The sequence below is a fragment of the Pungitius pungitius genome, chromosome 10, assembly GCF_949316345.1.
Source record: "Pungitius pungitius chromosome 10, fPunPun2.1, whole genome shotgun sequence".
NCBI lineage: Eukaryota > Metazoa > Chordata > Actinopteri > Perciformes > Gasterosteidae > Pungitius > Pungitius pungitius.
The window spans coordinates 9474048-9494454 of record NC_084909.1 but is presented as its reverse complement, the minus strand read 5'-3'; the positions used below and the strand labels follow the sequence as shown (position 1 = coordinate 9494454).

General features: G+C 43.9%; 1 protein-coding gene across 2 annotated transcripts; it reads right to left on the bottom strand.

Annotated features, from left to right (window-relative positions):
- Nucleotides 1-2132: 2132 nt before the first annotated feature.
- LOC119228689 (dehydrogenase/reductase SDR family member on chromosome X-like) lies at nt 2133-19761 on the bottom strand. 2 transcript variants are annotated; one of them, XM_037488545.2, is made up of 7 exons: nt 19614-19761; nt 18442-18549; nt 13397-13465; nt 6490-6591; nt 5687-5894; nt 4240-4447; nt 2133-2390 (listed from the first exon to the last, which is right to left on the bottom strand). In XM_037488545.2, exons 1-7 carry the CDS (start codon nt 19717-19719, stop codon nt 2211-2213), a joined length of 981 nt encoding a protein of 326 aa, XP_037344442.2. In that variant the 5' UTR covers nt 19720-19761; the 3' UTR covers nt 2133-2210. The 2 variants fall into 2 exon arrangements, with proteins under 2 accessions (XP_037344442.2, XP_037344443.2); XM_037488546.2 differs by lacking the exon at nt 18442-18549.
- Nucleotides 19762-20407: the final 646 nt, after the last annotated feature.

The window sequence follows — 20407 nt, the reverse complement described above, 5'->3', positions numbered from 1 at the left end:
GGAAAGGTCTGACATCTCCAACATCCATCCCGCAGGACATGAATGCACAATTTGTCTAAAGACGAACCAGACTCTCTATCTCATCAAAATAATAAAAATAATATTCACCAAAAAAACGCTGCCTTAACCCCCTCAAGTCAGGCAGTCTGTGTACACTCATGAATCCAGGCGATAATGATGACGTACAGGTATACAGGTAATCACATGGACTACACTGACGATGGGTAGTAGAAGATGGAAGCCAGGCTATTTGCAGCATGGGTATGTTAATCACAGGGCATTACAAATAAATGGAAGTAACATGGATTCATTTACCATTCACCTGGTCCACTTTGTATCCGAGTTGACATTAAACATCCCAACTTATATAAATAAGAAATAAGAAGCGTTTTCACCATACATATCATTCCTGATATTATGGGTCAATTTAAGCTGGTATCTTTTTCCTTTTTTCACCTTCACATTCTCGGGTTCTGGGTGTCTGTCTCTGTGTGACGTGCTGAATTAGCTCGCGGTGGTACTATTGCTTCACATACGGCTGATAATAACAAACGCTGGATGCTCAGTGGCAGTATTCAGAGCAACAACTTAGACGTACAGCAATGGGATGGCATGTGGGGGAGGATTATTGATTTGAGATAAAACTTTTCATCTTCACAGCTAAAATGGTTTATCACAGTGGCGATGGCATTATGGTGCGGCATTATGGTGCGGCATATGTGTGTGTGTGTGTGTGTGTGTGTGAGTGCGCGCGCGCGCGTTTTCCTGCAGGAGTAACAGGCGCGTTTGTTTGCCGTGTGCTTGTCTAGATAATCCTGTGCCTGGATGCACGGCTTCCAATGTTTCTGTGTGTGTGTGCGTGTGTGTGTGTGTGCGTGTGTGTGTGTCAGCTCAGCAGATGGAGTTTGATTTCTCATGACACAAGGAAATCTCCATCCCACAATGCACTGGGAGCAGCGCCAAATGAGAAAGAGGCAGCAGCAGCGATGAGGAACCAATCATGGAATTCGGGGGAGAAAAAAAGTGCTTTTCCCCTCTCTTCTTCCCATCGGTGTTCCGTCATTGTTGTGCTATCCCTACAACATGGACCGGGTCTAGAGAGTTAATTCTTGCATAAAACACACACACATGTATCACAGACACAGTAAAACAGATTAACACAGATAATCACAAAGGGAAATGGGGACAGAAGACGCGGATGGTTCCCCGTCATTTCTGAGCAGACCAAAGAAAAATGGGAATCCTGGCTTCATAAAATGTCAACAGCAAGAGAATTCCCCAGAATGTCTCATCGCTCTTTGTGTGTATAGAGAGAATTATTCCAAAATTAGGCCTACTTTTTACATGGGATCCCCTCCCTGAATCCCATGAAGAGTCTTCTGTTGTTCTAACACAGCTACTGGCAAAGTGCTCCCAGTCAAATGGGCGAGATGGCATGGTGATCGGTACGATATCTTGATGTGTCCAAGCAACCGGATGACGTCGCATTCCCCTGCCACAGAAAGGCAGGTTCACATTTGAAAATTCAGGACGTTATCATGGTGCATCAACGTGTGTGTGTGTGTGTGCTAGGGATTTTGAGCTCATTACGCCTAAATGATGCCTTGAAATAGAAGTATTCTTTTTCCTTGAAAGCCTCTTGATGTTTGCTGGGACGTTTACTTTGAGGATGGAAAAGCCTCCGATGGGGTCGTCTTCGCTGAGAGCCGGACTGAAGACATTAAGGCAGAGCCAGGCAGGTGTCATCACAGGTGTTACAACACGACACGGTGGACGGATTCCGGGTTAGCTAGGATCAGTAAATGATCTTCATGATGGATGACAGCTGATGTCTGTGACTAACTTAAGGCCAGCAGCTGCCCAGTATCATTGCCAGCAAAGCCATGTACTAATTTAACCCTATTGTGTATTTCTATGTCTATTTGCTCACTCCAAATAAAACTAAAGCAAGCGTTCTTTGGCGGTTCGTCTGGAACCAATGCAGGTCTTCACTCCCCTAATAACCCATCACAATCACAGTCCCGCGGTGGATTGTCCACATGCACGTCCATGAACGCCTCGTTTTGAGGCATGGCCGGAACGCGGAGAGAAAAAAGGCGGTGGAGAAGAAGGTGGCCGGCCCCCCCCCCCCCCCCCCCCCCGAGGTACGGCTCTGCATCTGGTTTCCTCTTCGAGGTTCACTCTCCGATCAGTCGTCCCTTCCTCCCGTGCTACTGCAGACCCAGCAACTGGACGCTGGTTTCCCACAGGCTTAGCTTCAGCTGGGGGTCAAAGGTTGGTGGTGTTGTCATCTCCCTGTGCCCCGTGGTCCAGTAGCCTCCCCCACCCTCCCCCTCCAGGGCCGGCGACAGGGCGGCCAGCAACACGGTGGAAGCGCCCTCCGCCGGAGTCTGCACACACACACACACGTAAACAAACATAAATAAGTAAATATTAATATAAAAAGAAGTGACTGCAGGATGACAAGTTCAACTACAAGTTACAACTGCAGAAAACAAATAACATGTGTGTGTGTTTTTGTGTGAATGCCAAAGCGGGGTTGGTGTCACTGCATGTTAGCCTCAGCAAAAAGAAGGTTGTGTGTTGGCCTCTGCGTCTGTGTGTGTGTGTGTGTGTGTGTGTGTGTGTGTGTGCGTTGGTGTTAGTGCACTTTAACAAAGATCTCAGTGTGAGCTGTGAGACCAGGAGCAGGTTTCAGAGCAGAGAGGGGTCACATCCTGCAAGCAGCAACAGTACACGTCCATACTTGGTGTGTGTATTTGTGTGTCTGTGTGTGTGTAGTCATACTACACACAATTTCCATTAATTACATTCATTTTCACTCTCGTCTAACTAAATTAGTACTTTGCTTGCGGAGCTACATTTTTCAGCGACATTATTCATGTTGCTGTGAATAAACACGCGAGGCGTTTTCAGCAAATAATAAAACAACAAATTCCCATGACAACAGGCCGCTCATTTCATTGCTTATCATGTCTGATTGCTTTGGACTTCTAAGCTTCAGAGGCAGCAGTCAGACTAAATGAGCTTTTCATCTTAATCAATTTCTTCATCCACCGGTTGAGGTCAAATACAAAAAAATTTACACTGCTGATAAAAACAAAGCCTGTATATATATATATATATATATATATATGTAAATACACAAACACACACGCTGCTGCTGCTTGCTTTGTGCTTTAGAATTAACACGGCCCGCTCACTCTTTCTCTTGTATTCTCTCTCCATCCATCTTCCGGCCTTTGGCACTGAATGAGCCTAAATGTTATGACTCTAAATACAAAAAGAGTGTAACAAACAGGAGATACACACTTTGTGTGTTTGTGTGGGTGGGTGCGTGCGTGCGTGTTAATGGTAACATGCATGAGCTTGTGTGATTAATGTGTTTGCGTATGTGGGGCAGAACCATCTCCGGGGTTGTGCTCGGAGGCAAATGCCTGTGACAATTGCCTTTTTTTGGGGGGGCTTGAACACGCAGGAGCGCACGTCTCCTTCCATTAAATCCCACTGGGACATTAACGGCGGCCTGCAGCCGGTGCTTCGAGCCACGCAAGAATATGTGTGTAAATGTAACAACACACAGGCATCAGCCTGCCTTGATTTTAAGCAGCACTTCCGATGTGTGTTTCATTTAGTGAGATTAAGCCCTTTAAAATGTCTGCACAGGAAGCGTGTTGTGTCTTCAGCGGAGTTGAACTGTGTGGACTGGGATTCTTTCCAGGAGAACGGACTGACGAGGCTGCTTAGTTTCACATTTTTAAATCTACACTAAGCACCCGCCGTCTTATTGAGGCAGACACAGGTGATTGGACACAAGGACGCGGAAACAACAGAATGTGCTTTTTTTTTTCAGTGCAACAAACCAGCTTTGGGAAAGCTCACTTCGATGCAACATTTCTTATCATTCAGCTAACAGAAACCAGCAGCATTAAGTGTAGCTCGAGGGACCAATGATTTAAAGTGACAAAGATTAAGGCATTGGTGTGCTTAAATAAAAGTAATTGAATTAATTGAATTGAATCAGAATAAAGGGTTAGAGACAAAGTGCTGTGAGTTGAGAGGGAAAGTGGTGAGTAAGTATAAATAACCATGGTGTACTCTGGAAAATAGTGGAATATCTTTAAACTAAACCGTTTATTTGTGCATGAGTTTTTTTAATATTTAAATAGTGGCTGCTTTGCTGACATCAGTTGAATTTGGGAACAAAGAAGATGACAGAATAGTACAGAAGAGTTTTACCCTGAAAAGCAGGCGAGCAACGGCGCTCTGCACCAGGCTCAGCGGCGTCCCGAGGTGGCGATAGAGAGCGGTATCCACCATGCCGGGGTCCACGGCACACGAACTCAGCGGGAAACCTCCCCGCCGCAGCTCCTGGTGGAGGTGGGAACTGAACAACAGCTGGGCCAGCTTACTTTGACAGTAGGCAGCATGGGATGAATAATACCGGCTGAGGAGGGAGAATCCAATAAATGGCTGTTACATTAAAAAAGCATGAGTGTCCTTGATGAGGTGACAGCCTCCTTCGACCGCAAAGCCACGGCTCCGGCGATTCACAAAGACGTGCAACAGGAGAGAGCTGGTCCAACAACAAAAGTAACGGCAAGCAGAACCTGCGGGTGTCCGCGTGCCGATGTGTGCCATCTACAGGAGGGGAAAGCATCTGCAGCTCTTACGCCTGCCAGGCACGCGGCGCTGCACTGCGGGTTTTCTCATTCTATTTTCATCTGTTTCATCCGTTTGTTGATGTGTGTGTGTGTGTGTGTGTGTGTCTGTAGATTTAAAGCCCGTGGAGGAATTCATTTTAACGTCACCTTGCAGTTATCGAAGTGGTTTGCATATCTGTTGAATATTGTTTGCACAGACTCCCCATTATATTATATTGAATATATTAAAACTCAACTCTGTGAAACCTAAGACCTTTTGAGTGTCTAGTACGCTCTTGAGTAAGTGTAAATTCTTTCCTTCACAGCAGATACGTTTTTAAATTAGCAACAAGGGGCCTCGCCACTAAAACTCTCCACTTTTGGTTGAATATTACAGTTAAGGTCAAATCTGGTCACAGTTCTCCCTTCAAGCAAGAATAGAAACAGTTCTTGTTTCAGTTAGTCATCTTGCAAACACCCTGGAAGGCATCAGGAAACACATTAGAGCTTTGACTTCAGAGAGCTGCCTTAATACCTGGAAGAGTCTTGAATTAAATGGATAATAACATATCGTAAGAGGCTAAGCACCCTGCAGTGTGCCTCTGCCCGCCGCTAGGGCGAGTTAACCCGATGAAGACGATCAGGCTGATAATGCTTCTGGACAGCTAACTGGAATATTACGCAGCCAACTGGCGCCAACAGTTGTCCACTCATGCGAACAGGAGAATTGGACACAGGCGAGATGAGATGTTTCCACGACAAGACAAAACAAAAAAAACACAGTTAAGGGTTCATTTTTGTTTCATAGAACTATAGTATCGTTTTTGTATTTTTGTCCATTTGTTTTTTTTACTTCCTGTTTAATCACCTGACTTATTTCCTCATCGATTTACTTGGTTCAACGTTATTTTCACTGAAACTGGAATTATCCTTTACCTACGGATTGAATGTCCATTAAATACTTTTTTTTAAATGGCCAGCTTATATATAATTTTATATGGCTGCGATTTCTAACGTGTGTGTGTCTGCGCGTTTTGGCCTACCAGCTATTTAAATCCTTTAATCGAATCTTGCCAACGCGGTGGGCTGAGGAGGAGACGTTGACAACACGAGAGAAGTGGCCGCATTTCCCAGAATCCTTCAGTGTGTCCAGGAGCAGCCAGGTCAACAGGAAGTGGCCTAGGTAGTTCACGCCGATGTGCTGCTCAAATCCATCTTCAGTGCGGCCCTCGGGAACCAGCATGACACCAGCTTGACACACACACACACACACACACATAGGTACAAACATAAAAATACATGTCAGTTTGATGTTGAATCCATTCCAAACATCATGCCTCATACCGTCGGCAACACGACGATGCAAAGTGCGTGGTTTGCCTGATGCATACACACACACAAAGTATACCACGTAATGTACCAAGAGGCTGTTCAAACGCACACAAACCGGTTTGCACTATTCTGATAATCTGATATAGGGGTCTGTAATGGGCCTGCAGAGCTCATCATGTGTGATCACACCTGTGATCTGATCTCTCTTTGGTGGCTCATCACTGGCTGACTGAATGAGGGGACACCTGCGGCATGAACACGGCGTGCTCAGACTCAGAGACTCGACTTTGACAGAAACATTTCAAGATTTCTTTTTATATCATTAATACAGTCGAATAAAGCAGTTTTATAGTCATTCAAAAACAATTGCGAGGTGGTATCGCACTTGAAAAATGCTGAATGTAAAAGTGTGAGAGTTTAATACTTTAAATCCTTTGAAATTCATTCAAGCGGTCGTATCTAAATAAATCACATGGACGATTCCTGCATCAATGCCGACATCTTCATCACTCACCATTGTTGATGAGAATGTTCAGAGGCAGATCTTGCTCCCTGAATCTCTGGACGAATTGACGTATAGACTGCAAAGAGGCAAGGTCCAGTTTGCTGAACTCCACTGGGATGGATGGACACACACACACACACACACACACACACACGGATACACACGTCAGAGCCATTGTAAAAGGATTATTTCCGCTAGCCATTTCGGCTGTAAGACATCAAAGAGTATTAATCATCTCTTACAGTAGACTCGGTGGGTTCATTAAACAGTGACGCTGGCAGCGCTACGCTCCCGTTGCTCCGGCACATTAAACCCAATACTTCTTCTTGAGCCCCCCACGAAAGCTTAAAACACAGCTATCTCCGGTCTAATGTTTGTGAAGACACAGGTAGGTCAGGTGTGTGTGTGTGGGGGGGGGGGCAGCTCTTTTATTCCAATACCTCCAAAAGAAAAAGTCAGCAATGAATGATATGGGATTAGGGTTTCTTAGTCTGGCCGCATGTCTCTGCTCCCACCCTCAGAGACTTTGTGTCACACAGAGCTGTCTCGCAACATTGACTCGAGTTGGCTCAGTTTCTCCGCTCCAGCATGATGTCATCACGCAGACATCTTACTCATACATGGATTTGAGTTTTGCCAGTTCAGTTCTAAAACGGTTTTAGCGTTTACTCTTTTCTCATTCTATAAACCGTACCCCCCGCTTTCTCTTACTGTTGAAATGGATAAAAGTAAAGATTCCGATTCAATTTTGGGGGAATGACCTTCACCGTCCACAGGACCGCAGCGTCGCCCCCTAATCTGAAAAAGCAAATTGAAATCGCTTTTCATTAAGGCAGGGCTTGAAATTGCCACTCCTATGAAAATAGTGAATGTCCTTCTGAATTGGTAAGACAATTCACATGCAAAATATAAAAGCAATATAAATGCAGTGGAAGAACACAAGCACATCAACAGCATGAAAAATGCTTACTGAAAGATGTTTCCTTTTTCAGCTAGCCAATTAATGTGTGCAACGTTTGCAACTGCAGGAGGGCGAGATATTTCATTTCTGGTTTTTCCAGAGGCTGGTGGGTAAATCACAGGAGTTATTCAAATATTAAAGGTGACATTGTTTTCCACTCCAAATTTTGATGGAGAGGGGACAGGGGGTAATACCGTGAGTCTTGGATCATTGATGAGAATGTGAAGTGAGGATATCTACATCCATACTGACAAGTGTGCTCTGAGGTACTGAAAGCCTTGGATTCGTGTTTGGACTGCTTTGTTTAAGTAGTCATATTCGAGAAATTAGGGATGAATCCGACCCCAATGTAAATATGCTTGTTTCCCGTTGTGCTCAGAATTACTCTTTTGGGATTTGATGACTCCTGGGTCATCAAAGTGCTAAAATGTGAGCGGAATGACGAGGCCGGACCTTTCAAACGCCAATAAAATGACATATTGCGCCTCCCTATTTATCCAGTAGGCCTGCAGAGGGTCAAATATAAATGGACAAAGGCATGAAGAGGACTGAGGAAGGTGAGCTGATGGGAGCCGATAGACAAAATCCGCTGTGACGGATGAGAGTGCAGCCATTCCTGATGAAGGTCTGATAGTAGCCTTATCTACAAGCCATGCCACTCATCAGGGAGAGAGAGAGAGAAACGACTAAAGAAAAGAAAACAAGTGTGTGCATTTGAATGACCTTAACCACTATATCTCAATGTGTCTATGTGTGTAGTTGGTTTGTGTGTTTAACAGCAAGCTAGTGTTTGTGTGTGTGTGTGTGTGTGTGTGTGTGTGTGTGTGTGTGTGTCCTGCCCGTCTGCTCTCCCTCTGGGCCGGGCCGATTCAGAGAGCACAGTGATGTAAGGAAAGGCCCGTCGGGGGGTGATGCGCCATGGACTTGGCCCGGGCCTGCTGACGGCCGGCTCTCAATTAAGACCCTCAGGATGCTGGACTCCAACACACGGACTGGGGTTTTCTTTTATTACGAGGGGGCTATTTGAAACCAACAATGGGAGCTGGATTATTCAGTCTCCATGTCTGATTTACTTATCATTCCAGCTGCATTTGAGCTTAAATTAAACTGTGAACTGCAAATGAAAACAGCTGGTTCATCATTTTAAATGAATTTTGAGCAAATATAATTGCAAAGTGATTGCGAGTATCTTATGAAAGTATTTTAGTAATTCAATAAAAAAAAAAAACAGGTCAGGGATATCTATGGTATGCCAGTTGATTTTGTCAACAACGTTCAAATAAAATGTTAAATAAAATAAACATTACACTACATAGGTGACGCATTAATTGTGGTAATGTTACGTTTTAAACATTTGACATTTGTAAATTGTCAGTTATATGACATGCAAAAGTTATTGACAAAGAAAATGCTGGTTATACAGTTAATCACTGGTTAGTATTGACACCAGACCAAATGTTAGAAGAAGAGGGAGCGGATGACAACACACGGCTCTGGTTTTGTTAGATTTATAGTGCTATGATGTTATATAATATGTTTCCTTTCGTTCTCAACTACCGGAAGTTGCCACAAGAAGGTCTTAAAGGGATTGAGGTTCGACAATGAATCATCAGCTCAGTACAGAGCCAGTGGAAGCACTTTGGGGATCTATTAGCAGTACAATAATCATTTTAGCTTCGTTTGTGGTCGAGCAGGTTCTGTTTTCCTCTGCTTGTATTGGCATCTGCAGGATCTACACAGGGAGCGCGTCCCTCTTCACGGAGTCCTCCGTTATGCACCGCCATGTCTCTACGGGAGCCCAGAATGGACAAACCAAACATGTCACATCACCACGTTGCATAAAGGTCCCGCGTAGTTCTTTGTGAAGCTGAGCTACGCGAGCCGCGGAGTGCAAAACCACCGCCGCATGACCCCCGATGCTGCTGAAGCAGTGATATTATGCTGCGAAACGGCGTCTGAGCGAGGCCCCGCGCCACCGCCGCCCTAGTTTTGCCGATTACGTCACAGTCGTATGAAAAGGGCAGAGTCAGTGAAAGGGTATTAAGTTGTCTGAAGTACACGGAACCCCCACTGACGCTTTTAAACATATTATTGAATTTGATTAATCTGCTTGAGTTTCCAGGGTTTTGGTTTGTGCCGTTTCACTGTCACGGCTGATCAGGATACTCAAATAGAACGGAGACGTTTTTCATTCATTTAATCACACCTGCGCTCCTCTCTTCCTGTGGAAAGTCTAAATGTCCGCAGTGGAAAAGGACAAAACAACTTTCCTGTCTCCCCACAGCGTGCTTCTCAGAATTACTTCCAAACGAACACACCACGAATGCACCATGTCACATTTATGACCTGGGAAGCCTTGAAGGGGGGGGGGGCAGGGGCAGGGGGTCAAATGATGGTTTCACGGACGATTTCTAACTGCGACAACTCCCTCTTTTCCCTTCCCGCTTCCTCCGTCTCAACCAGCCGCTCTCTAGCGGACGCACAAGTGTTACACAATCGCGTCTGTAATCTTGACCGTTACACATGATTACAAAAATGCTTCCTGCCACATCAGCGCACAACCAGAGCCACTGCAGCAAACAGGAAAAAAGAGAAAAGCTTGTTCCAACTGAGAATCGCTCTGCGGTTTAAACACAATACGCAAGGACTCCGTGCATTGATGTTTTAGCCTGATGAAAATCTAAAAGGATCAATTTGAATCTATTTGAAATAAATATAAATAGACGTTTCCACTTTGGGTTTCTTGGGAATTCAAAATACATCGCTGGTCAACACATTACCTTTTTCTCATTAGTTTGTCGCTCGTGCTCTAAACCTGCAATTTACTTTTGGCTATTTTCTTTGGTGTCAGAGATCAAAAAAGGGACTGTTCGGACTGAAAACAAAAAGATCACAATGCGGCCATACGAGCCTGATCCTCTTCACACGTGGTTTCCAGATCCGCTTTATCTATTTTGGATGCAAATACAAAACCAGCAAAAGATGTAATCAAGTCTTGAATTCAACCCGAGTCCTTAAAACATGAAGATTGGCTGACCATCATGGGATGAGGAGGAATAATATAAGATATTGTAGCATGGGGCCCCTCTCATTCTGCTGGTTTTCGGTCGCAATCACAAATAATGTAGCACACTACATTGACTGAACACGCACCTACATTTTCTTGTACACAAACACACACAATCACTCCGATTTTCACAAATAGGTCAGGGTCGTAGTGTCCACAGAAACAAGGTCAGTCTTTTATAAACCTCCAGCTCAGCAATGGCTGGTTTAATCACTTTTATGCGTTCACTAAACAAAGGCGACAAAAGTGATGTTAATTGGAGTGAGAGAGCTACGGTAGAATGATTATACTTTTTGTAGGGAGGGAGCAGCTGGCTTACCTAAGCGAGAGAAAATACAATGTGTGTTAGGCAGACAAACACACACACACACACACACACACACACATACACACACACAGGTTGCCTTGTGCCACACTGTAATCTAGGTCCATGGTTTGAGGCACAAAGTGTTACTTTCAAGTGCACCGTGACTAAAGTTAGTGGACAGACAGCACTGCCTTTGGCAAAAAACAAAAATACCCTGTGTGTTTGTGTGTGTGTTTATAATTTAAAGTAAAACCCTTTAAGCCTCATTGACTGAAGCCCACTTGCAGTCTAAAGGCATTAGCATATTTCCACTGGATTGAACTCAAGGTTTTCCGGGGACAATACCTTTGTTACCACAAGGCAACACACCGCAACATGATGCCAAATGGGACAAAACCGCTTTACATAAACAAAAAAGATTTACTTAACTACTAACGAGTGCAAAAAATTGGGTGCACCCACCCAACTGGGTGTGATAAACCTACTTTGTATGAACTGGTTTTCCTCGTGATTAAATGAAATCTCGTTTAGCTTAAACACATATTTGTGTTAACATCGTATGTTTAGGGTTAGGCTTAAACATGAGTTTAATACCCCATTAAACAATTCAAATGGGGATAATGTTTATTGGCTTTCTTACTGAGAGTAAGATTACAAGAGCGGTAATTCACTCAGGTCGTATTTAGTTGTATTTAGTTAATAACCCTTGTTTGAGCTTTGAATACAAAGTAGACACAGTAGAAACGTGGCGCTGACGGAGGAGACACTGTGATGGAGGTCACTTTACGCGTTGTTTGCTCAGTGTAATTTATATATTCAATTGTTTAACAAAAGGTTAGTGCAAAGTAGAGATAAGTTCTCAGAGACTTCCATACAAGCAGACTTCTTTTTGAACCCACCTCCCTCCCACTGGTAGGGAGGCTGCGAGCCGCAGGGTCGTCCCCTGGGGGGGGGGGGCGCCTACGGAGGAAAGCCGCGTGCGCGACAGATTGTACGTGACTAACGGGTAATGCGCTCACCCGCCCCCCCCCTCTCGCTGTCACTCAACATGAGTCACAATGTTAAATACGAATCCCCTCCTTCGTCTCACAAACTTTGAAGCCCTTATTCAGCCCAACCGCTTGCTCACTAGCTGGCACCACCGTATCTATCGGCATGGTAACGGGAAAGGTAGCTCTGCCCGCCTCTTGTCTTCCCGCTGTGAGATTGACGAAAGGGTGCCACCCCTTTTGCTGAAAAGTTGATATTATTATGTGACTCCAATAAACAAATTGGAAAAAATACATCAAAAAGCTTCTAGTGAAATTAAATTATTTGTCATCGATAAGACATTAAAATCCCCAAAGGGACAATTGTCCAAGAGTTCCCAGTTTAAGAGCAACCCGATGTCTGTTATGAGCGGTTTCCCTTTTCTCATAACAGACAAATGTGCAAACACGAGGAGAGACGCCAAAGGGCGTTTGGACAGAGACGTTTAAAAGCTCTTGCCTCACATACTAATGAGAATCCATTAGAGTCTAATCCAGATACACACACACACACACACACACACACACACATACACTCACACGTTCTCATTCAGTGCACAAGCATCTGGCTACAAACACCCCTTCTTTTTGTCCCTTATGCCTCAGTGCTTGCCAATTACAAAAGAAGTAATCAATTCCACCGTAGCCCCGTCGAGGGAAATCGACTTCAATGACACTCGCTGCGCGGCCGCTGTCTCTGCACCTGACAGACGGCGACTCGCAAGCAGCCCGCCTGCTTCGCACCGGGAGGCCCGGGGCGAGGCCCGTCCCAAATACGCTCCTGCAAGCTCCGATGTAGCCGCTCGGAAAGGTGGTTTCCCCTGAACTTTAATGAAGGAAAAAATACATAGGTTCAGTCGATTTGATTAAGCTTCGTTGACGAGAGTCGCACCACAAGCATGATGACATTAAAACGGGAAATGCCTTTCATTTTTCTTATGGCTGACCAGCGAGGTGTTCTGGTTCCACATTCCCAAAAGGGTGAAAAAAAGGCCAAATGGAGGTAATAATAAATCATTTGCGCATCTCTTAAAACACCTACTGACGGTCTCCTTCGTCATGAGGCTGTGGTGGAATTTATAGTGCCGTGAAGGTCAGCCGAATCAATTCCTCAACATGGGAGTTACAGAGAACACTGTAAGCGGTAGTCAGTGGTGTAATAAATCTTTTGCTTGTCTCCTCTGCAGCTGGACTTTCCCTTCACCTCGTCTTTCTTTCAGTTTCCTGTGTTTGGCCATTCATCACGACGTCTCCCTCCTCCCCCCCCCCGTCGACTGTTCATCGGCCCTTCGCCCGTATCTTCCTCTTCCTCATTGCTCGCCAAACAACACTCCTGACATTGGACCAGCCGGCGTGCAAGCGCTGTGCGTGTCTGTGTACCTGCAAGTGTGCAATTATGTGTGTTTGTCTAGTAAAAACTGTAGAAACCAGCCTGAGGGACACACTGCTTTGCCCTTTATCTTCAAACAGTGGCCCACTAGAACAAACACACACACACTCAAGCATTTGTGTATGTTTGTATGTGTGTGTTTTTTATGTGTTTGCAATGTTACCTTTGGCTTCTTTGTACTCTTCACAGATCCTTCTGACGGCCAGCAGACCCTCCTGCTCATCCCTCCCACCTGAAAGAGAAGAAGGCACACGGATGAATACAGTGTCTGACAAGTCCTCTGAGGCGTTTGGATTAAATAACACTGCATTTCTTTTTCTTTTTTTTCAGGCCTGTTTTCTTTCATCTCGTAAAACGTGTTCCTGAGAAGGCTTCTTTAAATGAAAGGACTTCTTCGTACAACTATTTAGCCCTCGAGGAAAATCTTTGATTTCAAAGAGCCAAACTGTGCTTTAAAAAATATGATTAATTATACCATCAAATATGTATAACATCAAATAAAAAGGATGCCTCGTGGTAAATGACACTTTGAGTCAATCCCAGGGAAAGAATAGCACGCTCAGAGTAGCGGTTGTCTCTTTTTGTCTTGACAAGCAGCTCAAGCAAGAGCTGGAACAGTAGAGAGGAAAAAACATCCTGGTTATTCATATTTTTGTCTCAGAGGAAGGCAGCCATGACGTTTATGCAGAACCGTAATGATGTAAGTAGGTAGAAATCAAAGAACATAACATACATTAACCTTAAAAAAACGTGTTAATAAAAACAATTGACAAAATGTCACAACGTCTATTGCATTATGTATAATATCTACATTGAATGTAGATATTATACATAATCAGACGGTGAAATAGACTCTGTGATTCAAGGCAAACTTTGAACTGAAAAGCGGAGTTTTTGGATTCAAGTTAGTCGCACAACGGCATCAATAAAAACACACACACACACACACACAAACAAACCGTATAAAATTAACCTCTGCAATTTAGTGCAGACAATTAGGTCAGTCAGTTAAGGGATACTCATTGACAAAAACATTAGTCAAACCCTCGCTGGTTCTCAGGTGTGCTGCAATACCGCACACACACCGTACACACTGAACACACACGCGCACACAAGCAAACTCTCTTTTCACCCAAACGCATGCACGCACAAAAAACCTGCAAGCACACTCTAATTTTCTCTCTGCACACACACACACACACACACACACACACACACACACACACACACACACACACACACGCACTAATCTTGGATTATCACACGGCCCCTTTTGAAGGGGAAGAAAAAATGGAATAAAGAGGCGTGAGTTAGGAAGTCCAAACAGACACTCACACACGTAAAACGTTATTAAACAACATAAACGTATTTGATGTGACACTCTTTTACTTTAGCCGATACAATAATGTGGATTTCCAAATGAAAAAGATGATTTCCTTACTGATCCTTCTTCGAGCGTACATTTGACAATGCGTTATATAAGCCTAATTGAATGGCACTGTGGTTGTTAAGCCTTGCCTGTGGCCTTCATTATGACTAAAAGCAATGCGGGATGTTGGCAGTGATTAGGAGACAGAAGGAGACAAGGATTCTGTTGATTTGGATATCCCTAAGATTTTTGAATTGTTCAGTTCCTTGACTGGTATTTGTATTGCAAGTCCATGAAGTAGAACTAAATCACAAAGACTTGTTTTGATATTCACATTTTTCAAGTGTTTCCCCTCTGTATATCAATGAAGATCTTATCTTGAGTTGTCAAAAAAACTGTGCCCATGTTTGTCAAAAACATAAATAGCAATTATGTTATTAAAGAATCAAAAAAAGGCATTGAAGTTGCACATTTTGCTGCTACTGTACAGTGTGGCATTTCCTTTTCTTTAAAGGATCTACTAGTGCTGCAAATGCAGTAATTCATGTTTCCAGTCTGTCCATTCACTTCATTACGTTCATGTAGTGCAGCTGCAACTACTACATTTTCCCAATTACGTTATCGTAGCCTTAATTCAAAGCCTCCTCAGAAACACTTCAAGCACAATAGCATCCTGGCTTTTATCCAGCTGGGATTAGCCCGCGCTGAGGCTCCAACCACACCTCTCTCTTCTCCCACACAAGTACCATGCACGCACTCCACCTGAAATATGTACCCATTCCATTGCAAGAGAGGAGACCACTTTACCTTAAATATTCTCACTTTATGAATTATGTCAAGACGTGTGGATATTTGAAATGGGAACGCCCTGGTGGCCCCGTGGGATCAGATTTAATACAGACAGGGCCCTCGCTTCATGTTCTGACTTGTGTGTGTTAATCACACGTAGGGCTCAAGTCTCATTTAATGTTCCCCTTAAAGCGTATCCAAGGGTACTCTGACATTGACGATGCGGCATACACACTGAATGAAGAAAAAAAAAAAAAAAGCAGCGTTTTCTTCAAAGTTTTGAAGCTTGAGACGTGAGCGGACTGGAGAGCACAGTCTCGCCCTGGAAGAAGAGCGCATGATCCGTGCACGCTGTCTCGGGGAAGTCAGACCCTGCTGTGCATGAGGGCTTTACGGGAAAAAAAAACTGTTTGCACTGGGGGTTTTTTTAATGTATTTTTCACGGCGTGACTAGTCTTTGAATAGGTCACTACGTTACACTTAATTTAGCTGGTGCTTTTATCCAAAGCCACTTATAATAAGTGCATTCACCCATGAGGGTACAGACGCAGAAAAACAAGAATCAAGAAACTACAAATTCTAAGTGCTATAAGTAAGTGCCATTTTAACTGCCACCTGTTAAAAGGTGTAGTCGGGGGAGTTGTGTTTTTAGTTTGCAGTGGAACATGTATAGACTTTCTGCTGTCCTGATGTCAAAGGTCACAGTCAGCAATCATGGTGTCTGTGTGTGTTACTTGTTGTGGTGTCCAATGACCACACTACGTTTCCTACTCTCACCGTGGTTCTGCCACAGATGGATATAAAGGGCTTCAGATGCCCGTCGCTGTAACAGATCAGCTGATTGGTCAAGCAGCACTTGACCAACGACCAATCACTTACTGTAATCATTTATTTCATCAGCTTGTCCGTAAGCGCCAGTTAAAGAAAACATTGTGGATGCATTGCTCGCTTTATTTTCAAAACCGCGGCACGAAGGAAAAGATGAATTGTACATCGTGCTCCGCCACAAATGTCTCAATGAACCATAAGAGAGAAAGGTTGCAGGGGGCCGGGGGCGCACATCGCCTAAAGCTAAACATGCGTGTGTTCAACGTTAACCAAGTCGTATGTGGAAGTAAAATAAGGAACAGCCATGCTGACGCCCGCAGTGCAAACCAGAAAAAAGGAAAGGTCTCTCTTAAAGATGTGAATATATTTCCTGTATTTGCTTAACAAATCACCACGGATAACCCGGGCGCCCAAACTAACTCTTGCACACTCACCACGTGTCAGTTACTGCTCCGGGGAAACACATTCAGGCGGTGATGCCATTGCCACCTTAGCTCCGTGGCAATGACATCACCGCCTGAATGTGAAGGCAAAAAAAGCAAGAACATACACGAAATTGTTTCGAGAGAAATGCGATGCTTTGGTCAAAAAGTGACGCGTAGAAAGAATCGTCCGGAGCGATTCCCTCCGCAGCTTTGAATTTCAGAGGCCTCAACAAAATGCTGAAGTGTGCAAAGGCGCTGAACCGTTTATCACAGATGGAGCCTTGAACTGCATAACATTAAGGGAAAGGTCGGGGTAGACATCAGAGGTGTAGTGATCAACATATTTTAGCGAGTGGCCCCGGGGATACGAGACGAGTGAGTGAGCGGTGGGGTACTACATCGCAGTGATAAGTAGGCACTCATTGGCACTTCAAGGAAGGAAGGAAATGATATAGACATGGTGGCATTCTGGTGAATATATACACAAAGTACACACACATGGTCCTGGTTTGGATCAAATGTTTGATGGTAGCTGCTGTACATTCAGACATGGTGATATGAGAATATTTACAACAATTTACACAGATCGTTTAAAAAGGGTCATTAATGTACTCACTTTGTTTATTTCTTTATGACTATAAAATGAACGCCCCTTTCTTGCTTTCTAACTGTACTGTGCACGGTACAATTATGGAATTTTTCTAAGAAGCGTCCTTCATAATACTTGGTTCCATTGCATTTATCTGCAGACAGTTAATCTTACTAAATAATTCATGGAACAGGCTTTGTTTTGTGCAAGAACAAAAAAAGCTCTCATAATCCTAATTGTGCATTTAACATTCAGTTTAAGGACAGCCTTTTAATCGCAGCATAGCTTAAAAAGTATTTACATCATCTCACAGTCGGACCAATATTTTCTAATGATAAAAACATTGGATATTATTCCCAACCTTAAGACGGATCAACGCGTTCTCAAGGGGCATCTGAATACGCAGTTGACGTCTCGTACTAATGAAGCATCGCCGACATAGCGACAGGCTTTTTTAAAGAGGGTTGCCTTTAATGTGACTGCCACTTTATTAGAAGAAGATGCATCTGTAGCAGAGAAGCTCAGAAACCCAAACTACATGGACCCAACTCTATTCAGCTAAAACATGTATTTTCCTGCTGAACCCATTTGGCTTTTTACTCTAATAATACAAACAGCAAAACCCACAGCAACTCTGTAAAGTATTTTAAGTAATTTTAAGTAAACATGACTTCACCAAAATTGTCTCATAGCAAGAAAATATACATATATTTCTTTGTAAAAAAACATTACCATCAGTAAGCTGCCCTGTACTTTCTTTTCTCCCCTCTCCCTGTATTACTTCTGAACAACAGGGCGAAACTAATCTTAGGCGGTTCAGCAATTGATTGGGGCGTCAATCTCTGTGACGAGACGAGGCCACATTCTTGCATCAGATTTGCATCTACATGCAAGTGCTTTGACAGATTGCTTCATCGTGTTCGCTGCAATGCACGGGTGATTCTACCCGGGAAGAAATTTGCCCTCTATGGTGATCATTTCATTTTTATGCGATACAAATTCAAAATAATCGCTCCATTATTCAAAGTGCTCTGCCGGCTGCCTAAAACTACACTTTGTAAATTCAGAAATGCGCAATGCAAGATTATTATTAATGTGACTGAGGCTGTACTTTGTCAATCACATGTTTGTTTGCGCTATTTACAAGGTTGCATCGCCTGCCCTTGTTCCTTGTTAGCGTGTGAGCGGTGGCGTGTTTGGTACCGTACCTATGACAACATGCGCCCCCAGCTTTGCCATGTGGCGGGCTGCCTCATAGCCGATTCCCTTACTTCCTCCTGTCACTATGGCAACCTTGCCATCTTGTCTGGGCATCACTGGCAGAGGCAAAAAGAGGACAGGTGGATATCAGGGAGGATGTCATTTGATAAGCAAGCTGTTTCAAGACTTTCTGCTAGTTTTACATGAGAAGTCCTTGTAGGAAGAACTGTAGATAGTCTGATTAACTCAGATGGGTTTTATCAGGGTATTTTCCTTCTTATGGGACTGATTAATAACTTTCCTTCAAAATATTTTCCTCAAAACTTGGCAGATATGGCCTGGATAAGAGTGACTTTCAAGCCCAGAGTACACAATTCACAATTGGATACGATGATGGACATGGAGTGCATTTTGCTTTTTTGCAAATGCTGTTTAATTGTGCTATATGTAATGTTATATTTAATGAATGCCAATTTAAAACATCAAATTACTGTAACTTGATCACATCGAATTACACAATATATTGACATTTTCGAAAAAGTGTTTTAACATGGGACAGTATAATGTTCAATGCACAACTGGGACACAATTCTGTTGCCGCACTTCACTTTTCTTTGAGAAATACACCGTCTTTCGTGTGTATTCATTGACCTGTAGCTGACATTCATTCTGTAACGTTATCCGTATTCCAGACTGCATTATAAAAACTGGAGATTTGAATCCAATAAAATTAGCCACAAACGGGACTGCTTTTCAAGCGGCTTCTGTGCGAAGAGAAACATAAGTGGGGCTTTTGTGGATGATTCGGCATGGACAACAACACCCTTTATTTCACCAGTGTTTTACCTAACGTCAATTCGAACTGCTTGAGCTAACGTCAACTTAGCTACCGTTAACTTAGCTACCGTTAACTTAGCTACCGTTAGCATAAACGCTTCCTCAGCGTGACTGTAACCCGGGCGACAGCCGGCTCCGAGAAGGAAACTCCTCGTAGTTTACCAATATTAACGTTACTCTACGTCTGTAATTCGCTGTAACGTGGCTAAGAAACTACGATTAGCCGACATTCGTGGATATCAAGACCACAACGTTGCCCCCGCTGCGGAACGCTGAACGAGCACTAACTTAGTCGGCCAAAGTGCACCGTGACAACGCGTCGTCAACGTTAAGTTGAACAAACCTGGCAACCTGAAGGGTCTGCTGAGCAGCTGAACCAACAGGACCTTGATGCCGAGCAGATAAAGTCGGATAATTGGTAGGAGACATGACCGAGCTGCGGATAACATCTCTGTCTCGATCCGCTGCGGAGTGAGCAGAGCACAGCGTCGCAGAAGGAGGAGGCGGAGGAGGAGGAGGAACGGTCTACGGGCAAAAAGGGCAGGTCCTTTAGGGGGATACGTTCCAATAAGAAGTCGTTCATCCTTGGCTTCTCTCCTTGTCAAATCTTTCAACGCACATGCAAAGCAGAGAACGGTGGAAGGAGTCTGTATTGAAACTTATTCTCTCTCTCTCTCTCTCTCTCTCTCTCTCTCAAGTTGACTAATTGCTGTGACAGCTCACGGACTAGTTGACCTCGAAAATAATGTGGAGACGAGCGATGATTGTGTGATGGAGGCCGGGGATCCGTCACTGCTGCTCGGCTGCCTGACGTGCCGAATGAGCCTCCTCTGGGTCCATCTGGCATGTTGCTCCCTCCCAGCAAAACGGACTTTCTCATTAACTTTAGAAGATGCAGCTCATGTCTGCAGCTCTCCGGCTGCACTTTGGATGACTTGAGTCCATCACACCATTCCTTTTGGATGCATGGCATCAGTTTCCTGTATCAATTACTTTAGTAAATGTAATGTTAAATAAGATGTGTCACAAATTTCCAGCTTTAGTAACAAGGTTAATCACTTTCCATTTCCAGGGATGAGCTACTGACACTTCATGTCACACAATATGACTTCCAATGGCCAATACACCCTGTGTTTT